At 47.2% G+C, this 12,201-nt stretch overlaps 1 protein-coding gene across 9 annotated transcripts in view; it reads right to left on the reverse strand.

The window, feature by feature from the left end:
- The window catches only part of MYO18A (myosin XVIIIA), a 143,397-nt gene that overhangs the window by 125,684 nt on the left and 5,512 nt on the right, over positions 1–12,201 (reverse strand). For all 9 annotated transcript variants that reach the window (XM_079955346.1, XM_079955345.1, XM_079955347.1 and 6 more), the window contains exon 2: positions 7,400–8,493. In XM_079955346.1, coding sequence (XP_079811472.1) covers positions 7,400–8,401 — 1,002 coding nt within the window. In that variant the 5' untranslated portion in view covers positions 8,402–8,493. The remainder of the gene's footprint in view (positions 1–7,399; positions 8,494–12,201) is intronic.

Consider the following 12,201-nt stretch of genomic DNA (forward strand, 5'->3'; position numbering starts at 1 on the left):
CATTATTCTCACGGCTGATCAGATCCCAAGCACCCATAAAGTTAGATAAATGAACAGAGAGAGCAGTGCATAATTCCCAAACACTGGTATACGGTAATTCCCAAACAGATGCCTATAGGAGGTAAGGCATTTCCAAATCTTCCAATGGTTTAAAAAAAGTAATTAGAATCACAGAATTGTAGAGTTGGAAGGGATCTCAGCAGCCATCTAGTCTCACCCCCTGCAACGCAGGAATTACAGCTAAAGAATCCCTGCCACATGGCCATTCAACTTTTGTTTAGAAACTTCCAATGAAGGACGGTTCACTCCCTTCCAACAACTTTTTTCATATCCACACCATATATTGAAAGCACATGGATTTCCGCCCTGCCCCCAAAATAATTACGGGAACTGTAATTTACCCCTCAGAACTACAATTCCCAGCATGCTTGACCAACTATAGTTCCCAGGACTCTTTGAGGGAAGCCCCGTGCTTGCAATGTATGGGTGGAAGAGTGAGTTGGGCCTGATCCTAACAAGTTTGTTGCTTGCAGAGATTTTTATAAAATGGGGGGAGGTGGGAGTGACACCTCCACCTGTACTCTGAAGTGGCATAGTCCATGACGGTTCACTACAGAGCTGTCCACTTACTGGAGGATCCCAACCATTCTGTCAATGGGGTCAATAAGATGATGAGATGGAAAAATGACAAAGAGCCCTCTTTCAGGGTGGCTGCCTATGGCCAGGACAAAGGGACGCCTGTTGCCTGCAGTTATGCAGCAGTGCTTCAGTGGGCTGGAAGGTAATGGAGTGGGGTGGGGAGAGGGGGGGAGAGGGGGGAGAAAGAGAGGGGGGCAGGCATGCCAAACCTTGGGAGGCTGCATTGCCCTCTTGTGCAGAGTATTCCTGCTCCTCCTCCATCCCTCCACACAACAAGCGCCTGTGTCCTCTGCAGAACTGCTTTGTTAGTGGAGGATGGGGTAGGCGGCTGTCATGCTCACGAGTGCTGGACATTGTTTCACAGTGGATGACCTCATCATCTCAATAAAGGCAGGTGCTGTTCATCATCAGCCTACCAAGTTCCAGAAAAAAGCAGCAAGAGTTGGGAGGAGAGACAGCAGAACTGCCCGGCACCCCCAATTTGTAAAGCACACATTCTGCATGGAAGGTATAATAATAATAAAAAACTTTTATTTATATCCTTCTCTCCCCAGCCGAAGCCGGGCTCAGGGCGGCTAACATCAAATATATAACATTGGTATAAAATCAAACAATAATTAAATCACCTCCTTGTGAATGCTGCCCTTCTGGACACAGGAGGAAGGAAATTCACATTTCAACTCTCTCTCTCTCTCTCTGGCTTTTCCTCGGCCCTTTGAGACTCAAGACTCCCAAATGGATTAAGCATCACTGACCACAAGAAGCTCAGGTGCCACTCACATGACACCAAGCAGGAATCAATTTTCTATCTCTTTCTCATACACACACTCTAAATACACAAACACACAAATATACACAGGAAGCTGCCTTATGCTTTATTGGATCATTGGCCCATCTAGCTCAGTGTTGCCGACACTGGCTGGCAGCAGCTCTCCAGGGTTTTAGGTGGGAATCTCTCCCATCCCTCCCTGGAGAGGCCAGGGATTGAACCTGGTACCTTCTGCAAGCAAAGCAGGTGCTCTTCGACTGAGCTATTGGCCCTCCCCCCCCCAATATGTACATACACATCTGCTGCCCACAACAGCAGCCACCCCCTAACAAGAGTTATTATGCTTGCTTACAACTGCTGAGGCAAGGAGAAGCATTAGGGAAAACAGAATCCTAAAGCCTAGTGTTCGTTCACTAATCTATTCAATTCACACCCTGCCTTTCTTCCATTTATATAGTGTTTTATAAAAAGTGCAGATAAAGAAAATGTCACCTTTTCCACAATAAACAGTGTTCAAGGCAACTCACAGAAAACACTAACTTATTAAAATACACAAGGAAGGAGGGGGGTTACAAAAAATATAAATCAAGAAAAAAAATCAACAAACATTGCATAAATTCAATCTTACAAATAATATAGGCTTAACACATAACCAGTACTGAACTAAATCAAAATTAACAACCCCAGTAATAAATACATCAAAATAAAGTCTTGCTCCACTATTAAACAAACATAACAGATAAAATAAGAAATTAAACAACAATAAGCCATAAAAGCACCAAGGAACGGGGAGGTGAGGGAGGAGCAATTATATCCTTTTCTTAAAACGTCTCCATAAGCCTTTTGAAAATGCTCTGCAGGCACCTAACGTGTTCACCCAACTCCAAATTAATTTGGTTCCCCAGAGCCCTGTGCAGAGAAACAAGCTCAAGCATTAGCAAGACAAGCCCAGCAAGGAACTGCCGGATCCTTCCAAATGTACTTTTCCCGTGCGGAGATCCCTGAAACACAGAATCGGTGAACAGCTTGTAGGGAAAGGGTCTAGGGAGAAGGAAGGAGAGGAAGAAAGAAAGAGGCTTGGGCTTCACAGCTTTTTCTCCCTCGAGAAAGGAGAAAGCCAAGGAGCCCTTTGGGAGCTAAAGTCAACACTCAGTTTGTTTCCAGACAACAAGGGCATGTTCATACAAACAATCTGGCTCCATAATGATCTTAACATGACTGACTAGTTCCTTTACAATGCTCCTTATGCTACTCCTTACATGAGCTTACCTGAGGTATGGGAAATCTTAGCAGGGGTAACTGGGGCTCCCACAGCCACAACAAAGCCAAGAGAAAGCTGATGGGGGTTTGACTGACTGGCAGGAAAGGCGAAAAGGGCTTGGAAGGAAGAGGCAGGCCTGATGCAGACTGTAACCTACCTATTAAGGGAGATGCAGGTCGCCCCCCAAAACATACATTTAAAGCACTTTTATACCACTGATGGTCATGGGATCCCTCAGAATGCTGGGAACTGTAGTTTGTTAAGGATGCTGAGAGGTGTCAGGAGAGCCTCACAGAGTGACAATCCACAGCACTCTTAGCAGACTACTGCTCCCAGGATTCTTTGGAGGAAGCCATGACTGCTACAGAGGTGTCAGAGGACTTATAATGAAAATAGGTCTGCAAAAGACACTAGCCCGCGACTTGTTTATTTTTTTACTAGCCTGCCTACCTTTCCAAAGCTGTTTACGTCGACCATGTTTGAGAAGAAAAATCAACTTTTTCAAGTTGCTTGGAAGCCATTCCTACCCACCACAGGCAAGCAGGAAAGTACCTGTCTACAACTTTAAGCTAAAAGATCCCTTCACAAGATTCTGTAGCAGGGGGCGAAATGCAGTTAACTGGAGCCTTGTGGGGAACAGCCAACAAAAATTCTATTACTGACTGAAAGAGAAGCTCACGTAAGCCTAACCACCCTACTGAAATGCTTGCTGCTGCATTCTGAACTTTGCATTCACACTTCCGGGATTTGCTTTCAACGTCTTCCCTGGTTGATCCAGGGCAGCCTCAGAGCTCTGCTGTTATTCGCCATCCTGGTTTGCATTTCTGCTTCATGAAGGGGAGGAAGCAGGAATCCAGGCCTAATGCCCCAAGAAAGTTGAGCTGCATGTTCTCTTCTCTCTCTCTTTATTTATCTATTTATCCCTATTAGCTCTCAACTTCTACAAGGAAAATGAAGAAACATAGCAGCTGCATAGAGGTTGGCATGTAATAACAAGGAGGTGAGCAGCTTGTATATCCAGATCTGTTGGAAAACATTCTCATGCAGGCACCCTCTTCCGAAAGAACTCCCAGCAGCAGCCAGACAGCTTGATGCTCTCCTCCTATTGAACAAGCTGAAGTGGCATCTAAAGAAGCCTCATCAGTGGCTAGTAATTATTGTTATTTCATTAATAGACAACACATTCGCAGGATACCAATTTTCCTGTGAGATACTGCATTCCACATCTGCATGTGGACATACACACAGTTCCAGAATAAAAATATAACATATGAAGATCAGAAGTGTCTGCTGGATGAGGCCAGTGGTTCATCTAGTCCAGCATCCTGTTGTCACAGTGGCCACCCAGATGCCTCCATGGGAAACCCACAAGCAGGATTTGAGCAACAGAGCCCTCTTCCCTCCTGCCGTTTCTAGCAACTGGTATTCAGAAGCATGGCTGCCTCCAGCCATGCAGGAAGAGCATAGCCATTGTGGATAGCAGCCATTGACAGCCATCTCCTCCATGAATTTGTCCAATCCTCTTTCAAAGCCATTAGGGCTGTGCAATAAATTTTCATACTGTTGAATACCGGTATTGAAATAACATCGTGATAAGTGTTTCAACAAGACAATATACTGTTGAACGACAATCAAGGATCCAGCAGAAACGCAAGCAAAGAACTAGAAAGCACTTCTTTCTTCTTTCTTTTAGAAAAAAAGAGGGGGGGAAGAGTTTTTATTTTTATTTTCTGGTGGTGTTTTATGTTGCTGGTTCACCCTGAATAGCTTTCCTCCATATCAAAAAGGAAGAGTTTTATTTCTTTATTTAAAGGAGACTATCTTTTTGTTTGCTTGCCCTCCCTCCCTTTGATAAAAGGGGAAAGATTAGTAGGCTTTGTGGGGGGGCCCTTCTGTGGGGGGAGATGGAGGGGAGAAGACTTAGCTGGCTACTTTATGCTGAAAAGGCAAGTTGGGTACTACGTGAGAATTATGGAGAGGGTGTTTTTTGGTAAGCAGCGCAAGCAAATGTGTGTCTATTCACAAGCAAGCCCTACTGAATTCAATGAGGGGGGCTTACTCCCAGGAAATTAGAAGTAAGTTTAGTTGAACTCAAGGGGGCTTATGCATGCATATATTGCGCTTAGACCTCTGAGTGAGGAAGCAGATGCAAATTGACTAGTAAATAACTTAAATAATAATAATAATTTATTATTTATACCCCACCCATCTAGTTGAAAATATATTATACGGAAGTTTATTTAATATTTTTATTAAATCTACTACTACTTTACATTTTAAGGCCCTTAACAGGGAGCCTCTCCAAGACCCTCTGCTGCTGCGGGGAAGAGCGGCGCACCCTCCACCACTGTGGGGAAGTACAGTGGGACCCTCTGCCACCGCAGGGAGGCCCAGCAAGGCCCTCCACCGCCATAGATATATACCGTGATATTTAGCTGGTGATATATCGTAATGTTGAAAATCAGATATCGTCCAGCCTTAAAAGCCATCCAGGTTGGTGGACATCACCACCATTTGGAGTGAGTTCCAAATTTAACTATGTGCTGCGGGAAGAAGTGTTTTCTTTTATCCTGAATCTTCCAACATAAGCACCCAGAACTGCACACAGGGGGAGAGTGGAGGGCACATATGGCTACCATGATGACCCAGGCTGCTTGCCCAGCACATGCAGCTGTGCCCCAGACACATCTGGCTTCCTCCACTCTGACTGATCTCAGGGAAGACTTCCTCCCCTCTTAATGAGACTTCAGAGGCCCTGCCAGTTTCCACTTATGCCTCATATTCATAACACTTCCTGCCACCACCTGGGCCATCAGCCCGATTGGCAGCTTACCGGGCATCCAATTTTTAGCAGCCCCAACTGCACGCTCGACTTGAGAGCTGTAAACACCATGTGTTTCCCTTCCGTTTGGAGACAGGCCGAGGGAATGCAATGAGCTTCTCTGTGGCATGCGGCAGACTTAACTCTCGCAGGGGCCTTCAGGGGTTTTGATGAGATTTAAAATGACCCCACTGGTACAAACGCAAACACACACACACACACACACACACACACACCACTCAAGCCAGCTCAAAGTCACTAACAGAGGTTTCTGCAAGCAGCCAAGAGAATATGGGTCACCTGCCCATTATGCTTCTCCTAATCCCTCTTCACAGGTACTCTTAAAGTCTTTATTGCTAGTTATAAAAGATCCTTGCCCCACAACTTCTCTCTCTCTCTCTCTCTCTCTCTCTCTTATACACATACACATACACCAATAATCCCTCAGTGGGGCAATGCTCACACGGGGCAACTGAGTTCACAGGAAGGATCAACACAGCAACAGCAGGACCACAGTCACCACCCCCATTTTGTAAAGCAGCAATAACAAAACAAAACCTGTACCAGTAAGTTAAACTTAATGCCTTAAAAGGTAGATTAGCTCAAGCAGAAAAAGACGTACCTTGAAGGTCATTTGCCACAAAGAGAAAAATAAATAGTAATGTCTGAATGAACAAGCGATGTCCCCAAATTGCACAAACTGTAGCTGATGTGTAGAACAGAAAGTCCAAACAAAGACACGAAATTAATGTTATGTTCTCCACTGCCGCCACCACCCTAGGCGCAAAATCAAAACTATAAGCAGAAGGATAGGCACACACCGTCTGGTGGGGAAAGTCACACAACAATCTGGGCTTAGCCCTCATCTTCTGCCACAAGTGTTCTTAAAACACCAATAATTTCATCTGCACAGTAACTGTTTCAGATAGAACTAATGTTCCAGGGCCATTTCCACTTTTGCCTACGAAAACTTTCCTGAAGCATCCTCAGCCTTTAAATATTTCAGAAGATCCACAAAGTGTGCGCACGCACACACACACACACACACACACACACACACACACGGTCAAGGTTAGAAGCTGGGAAGATCCCAATTTAAGCCACAGCCAAATATTCCCTACAGAAGATATGGGTAACAGGATTATGAACTGAACACTTGAAAAGTACTGTGAAAATGTGTATTCTTAAATGATAAATTATTGTTTCCTCCCAACCACCATCACCATCCTTTGTGATACTTGAAGAAAGATACATTTCTCTCCTAACCTATCCCACATTCCTCTAACCACCCAGAAGGGAAATTTTGCTTCTCTGCAGGCCCTATAGCACTAATATAAGCACCACATGCCCCTTCCTCTTCCACACAAAATAAGCAACGGGGTCACAACCACAACAGCCAGTCTGCGGCTTGAGTCTATGATCATGATCATCCTGCTCCAGACACCAATGACAGAACAAATCCCATTAACGTAAGAACATCAGAAGAGACCCTGGCTGCTGGATCAGGCCAAAGGGGGCCCCTCTAGTCCAGCATCCTGTTCTCACAGTGGCCAACTAGATGCCCGTTACAGGAAGCCCAAAAACAGAACCTGAGCACAAGAGCAACTCTCCCCACTTATGCTTTCAGAGGTACAGGGCTTCCAACACTGGGGGCAGAGCAAACCCATCCTGACTAGTAGCCACTGACAGGCATATCCTTCATGAATTTATCCTATTTCCTTTTTAAAGCCATCCTAGTTGGTGGCCATCAGCACATATTGCAGCAGTAAATTCCATAACTATGCACAGTGTGAAGTGTGTCCTTACACAGGTACCTGCGTCGGATAGACAAGACACGGGATGCTGCCAAGAATACCCTTGTGTACCACCAGTGTGAGCGCACTTTTTTCTAAGTGGAGCAGCTACTTACATCAAAGGCTGCTTGGTGAAGGCCCTCCCCGCTCCTCAGCCAGCAGTGGCTCAGCTCACTCAGCTCTAGGATGGGCTGCACTTTCAGGCGTACTGTCTCCCCCGACTGCCGGATCATCTCCACAATCTCATCCCGGGACTTGTTTTCCACGTTGCGCCCATTGATCTCCACCAGCCGGTCACCTGGCACCAAGCCAAGGGCCAGGTCTTTGGTCCCGGCACCCGGTTCGGCGAAGTGCACTACCCGCCTGTACACCTGCCCGTCAGCAGCCCTGTCCAGCATGGTGGTGCGGCGCAGCGAGAAGCCAAAGTCGCCGGTGTTGCGCCGCTGCAGCTCCAGTTGCCTGGGCACGGGGGGCTGAGGGGGAACCACCACGGGGAGCTTCAGCTCAGCGGGGAACCGCTTGCTGACCACCTCGGGCAGCCTGGTCCGTGAGGCAGAAGGGAGGCGTGGGGGCCCAGGTGGTACAGCTTGCTTGGCCAGCTGCATCTCCAGCGTCCGCATCTCCACCTGCGGGGAAGGGGCAGCCGAGTGCTCGGAAGGGGTGGATGTCTCCGAGGTGCTTTCATCGCGGCTTTTCTGCGAGAAGGAGAACCTCTTGACGATCATCTGCGAGTTCTGCTTGGCCAGAGAGCCGAACTTGGCTGCCCGCTGCAGCACGGACCCCTTGAAGTTGCCGTCATCCACCTTGAGGTCGTCGCTGGAGCTGGCCGTGCTGAGATGACCAGAATCAAGGATCACGCTCCCCCGGTTGCTGTCTGAGTCGATGTCAGTCAGGTGAAGGTCAGAGCCACTGGCCACCTTGATAGGGATGGGGTTGGAGATCTCCAGCCGGTTCTTTGCATCCCTCTTGGAGGAGCGGTTGAGGTTGAAAAAGCCCCGGCGCATACTCATCTCCTCCAGGCTCTTCAGCTCGGCAGCCGACATCCGCTCCTTCTTCTCCTTCTTCTCTTTCTTCTCCCTTCGGGACCCATCTCTGTCCTTTTTCATCAGGTGAAACATGATGGGAGATTAACCCTGGGAGGTGCCCCAGGTTCAACCACAGACAGGATCTGACAGCCCACGGCTCCAAATTCTTGGTCCTGCCAGCGTCCCTGTGAAAAAACACAAAAATGTGTGTTAAAAACTATATTAAAATATATTTTTGTGCTATTAACATAAATCTTTTTAGGAGAATATTAAAGTGCACAATGTTCTAATTACATGGATGAAACACACATGGAACATGAGATACAATTTTGGCAGCTAGGCAAAGCTGTTGATTCAGCTTTGGTATATCATCAGTTGTTACTGTTATTATTATTGCTACTAAATTTATTAGGCACTGCTCAGCAGCACATCCCAGGGTGGGTTACAACAATTTAAAATTCAGAATTAATTATGTAATCTGTAATTCAGATCACAGACACAGGAACAGAGCGGGCCCTGAAAACACACATCTCAGGTGTTCAAAGATCAGGGTAAAGAGGTGTCAGCATTTGCTGAACATTGTGAAGAAGCCAGACAGACCTCTGTGAAGGGGGAATTGCACAACTTAGGAGCTGCCAGAGAAAGTCTTCTCCTGGGTCACTAACACCCCTCAAACCTCTGAGTTGATGCCGTCACCCCTCCCTTCCTCTGAAAAGAGTGGTGCTTTGTGCTCAGAACCACCCTGTGGGGTTGGCCGAGAGTAACTTGCTGAAGGCTGCCCAGAGGGCTTTACAGCTAGCTAAGAGTTAATTTCCCTAACCCGTCCAGCATGAACAGTCCAGCCATCCTACCACACTGGATGATGCCACACACACTGGTGGGTGTGGGTAGGTGTGTAATATTCAAGAGAACCTACATAGTTTAGGGACATGGTTTATAAGCTATTTCAGCAGAACACCATTCCTGGCTATTTTAAAAAAGAGGCTTTTCCCAATTGTCAAGGGTCATTCTGCCCTTATGAAATACCATATTTTTTGCTCTATAAGACTCAGCTTTTCCCTCCTAAAAAGTAAGGGGAAATGTGTGTGCGTCTTATGGAGCGAATGCAGGCTGCGCAGCTATCCCAGAAGCCAGAACAGCAAGAGGGATTGCTGCTTTCACTGCGCAGCGATCCCTCTTGCTGTTCTGGCTTCTGAGATTCAGAATATTTTTTTTCTTGTTTTCCTCCTTCAAAAACTAGGTGCGTCTTGTCGTCTGGTGTGTCTTATAGAGCGAAAAATACGGTACCTCTGAAAATCCAAGAGTGTTTTGTGGGTTCGGGGCTCTGTTCAAAGCAGGCCATTCTCAGGAGTTATACCGCATGCTCACAAATGGGCCCTTGTTGAGGAAAAAGAGGCCCTTCTGAGGCCAAGGGAAAGCCCTGCCAGCCTGGGGTTTTCTAGGGGTCAGACGCCTCTGCATTTCTCCGGCAGAGCTTGGGAGCTCTTTTGCCCAAATGCACCCTGAGCCGAAGTGGTCAGGGCTATGGAGACGCTCCCTGCGGGCCATGCCAGCAAGAGACCACTCTAGCTCTACAGCACATGAACCTTTTAGTGGGGTGGAGTGGGAGGAAGAGAATGGTCACATCTGTTGCAGCAGCATTTTTGCAGCTATGCAACCTCCTGCTACCAAGAGGAGACAGAACTAACATCCCATCCCCCGCTGGTATTCTCTCCCTCCCAGACAGGCTTGATTGTACAGATGTAAAGATTCTGGGGAGGGGGGACTGGAAGAAAAAATTGAGGGTTATCCATGGGTTTTTTCCAAGCCTTCACATCTCTATTCGGGACCAGAGACCCTTAAGAAGAAGCATTTAAGGCAGGATTGAAAGTCTCCTGTGAATCTCATCTATAACCATTCAATTGAATTAAAACCCCAGATTGTTCAAGAGATGCCACACATGAGCATTTCCATCTCAGAGCTGCACCCCCATGGGTGTAGCCAGGATTTTAGGGGGGGGTTAGGACATGGGGGGGCAGAACCGACGTGATTGGTCAGTTAAATATTTTTATTGTTTTGTTTGATCCAGGGGAGCAACTGTCCCCCTGCTCCCCCTGGCTACGCCCATGGGCACCCCTAAAGCTACATCCACACAACAAGTATAAATTGCTTCCAAACCAGCATACAGATAAGGAGTCGCAGACTTGAGAAACTTGGATAAATTATGTTTCTATTTCAATGGTTAAGGCTCCAACCCTAAGATCACAGAAAATACAATACAGCCAAGTTCCTCACTGTAGCCATTAAAACTAGGGCACAATTGTTACAGGGAAAGAAGAGCCCAGTGCTGTTTCACTCAGAGTAAACCCACTGAAAAGCTTTGTAGCTCAGTAGCAGAGTACAGGAGGTCCCAGGTCCAGACCTTGGTAACATCTCCAAGTAGGGCTGGGAGAGACAGTTCCCTCATGTGAGACCCTGGAGAACTATTGCCAATCAGTGTAAATAAACATAACTAGATGGACTAAATGGTCTGACTCAGTACAGTATACGGCAGCTTCCTGTGTTTTTATTTAAATCAGCCCTTTATTCAGAACTATGAAGACTGGGAACTGTATTTTTATGGGAAGAGCTGCAGCTCATGGTGGAATATCTGCTTTGAGTGTAGAAGGTCACCGGTTGGGTAGGGCTGGGAGAGACCGCTTGCCTGAAACCATGGAGAGCCACTGCCAGTCAGGGTAGACAAGACTGAGCTAGGTGGCCCACTTGTCTGACTTGGCTATAAGGCATGTTGCCTGAGGGAAGGTTAAGATGGCACCACCTCCACCCCATTCCATTGGCAGAAGCAGCTGAATCATATTTCAACACCAGAAATGCAACATCATCTTCCACCCTCTTCAGTGTATTTTAGCACACAACCTCCAACAGAGGAGTCTGATCAAGGGGGGTTGATGGTGATGATGGTGACCCATCCTGCCCCAGGATCTGCTCCTAATGGTAGGGCCGGCCCTGTGTAAGGCCACCATCAACAAGCACAAGGCTGGGCCAGCAGACCTTTGATCTCGCCCAGCTTATTGCAAGTTTACTTGCATATTCCTCCTCTCCCCCACCCCAAAACGGCAACATAACAGTTCCAAGGCCTCCTTCCTGGACACTGGAACCTCCTAACAGCAGGCAGAGCAACCAGCTCGCACATAGCTTGGCATGTGCACACAGTGTGACCGGCTCGAGAGATAAGGCAGCACCTCACAAACAGGGCTAAATAGAAGCCTGCAGTGCCTTCAAAAAGCCATCTAGTTTGGTTCTGGCTCATCAGCAAAAGCCAAAATCGTCCCTGGAGCAGGCCCCCACCTGGGTTTGACACCCTTGGCTGAGGAAGTCAAAAAAAGCAAAGCTAAGCCACTGAGAGGCCACCTTCATGAAGTGAAGGGTGCCAGCCCTCCAAGCAGGTGAGAAAAGCTGGAGGATTTACTAGTATTTACACACCAGGAGGACTCCACCCTCTCCAGTGAGGCCAGTTCAAGGTCTGCGTACCTTGACTGTACACACTAGTAGCTTTAAAGCAGATTACTGTGCCCCTCAAAGAATCCTGGGAACTGTAGTTTCACTCTTCACAGAGCTACAGTTCCCAACACCCTTAAAATCTAGAGTTCCCAAGATTCTTTGGGATGTGCATTAAATGTGCTTTAAATTCATGGTCTGTGCACATTCCTTAACTTGCTGTTATATGCCCAGGCCTGAGGAGCAATACCTGCTCTGGCAAAGCCAGGGAAGCTCCTTGAGAAAATGCTATGCCTGGCTGAGGCTGCACAGAAAATAAATGGCTGAGACAAGCTCTGCCAGGGAGAGCAGGATAAACCCACATTCCACACGCCCCACGGCTAAAACTCGCTTTCCCTGATTCGGGAGTCCAGGTC

Source organism: Podarcis cretensis, assembly GCF_951804945.1.
Source record: "Podarcis cretensis genome assembly, chromosome: 15".
Taxonomy (NCBI): Eukaryota; Metazoa; Chordata; class Lepidosauria; order Squamata; family Lacertidae; genus Podarcis; species Podarcis cretensis.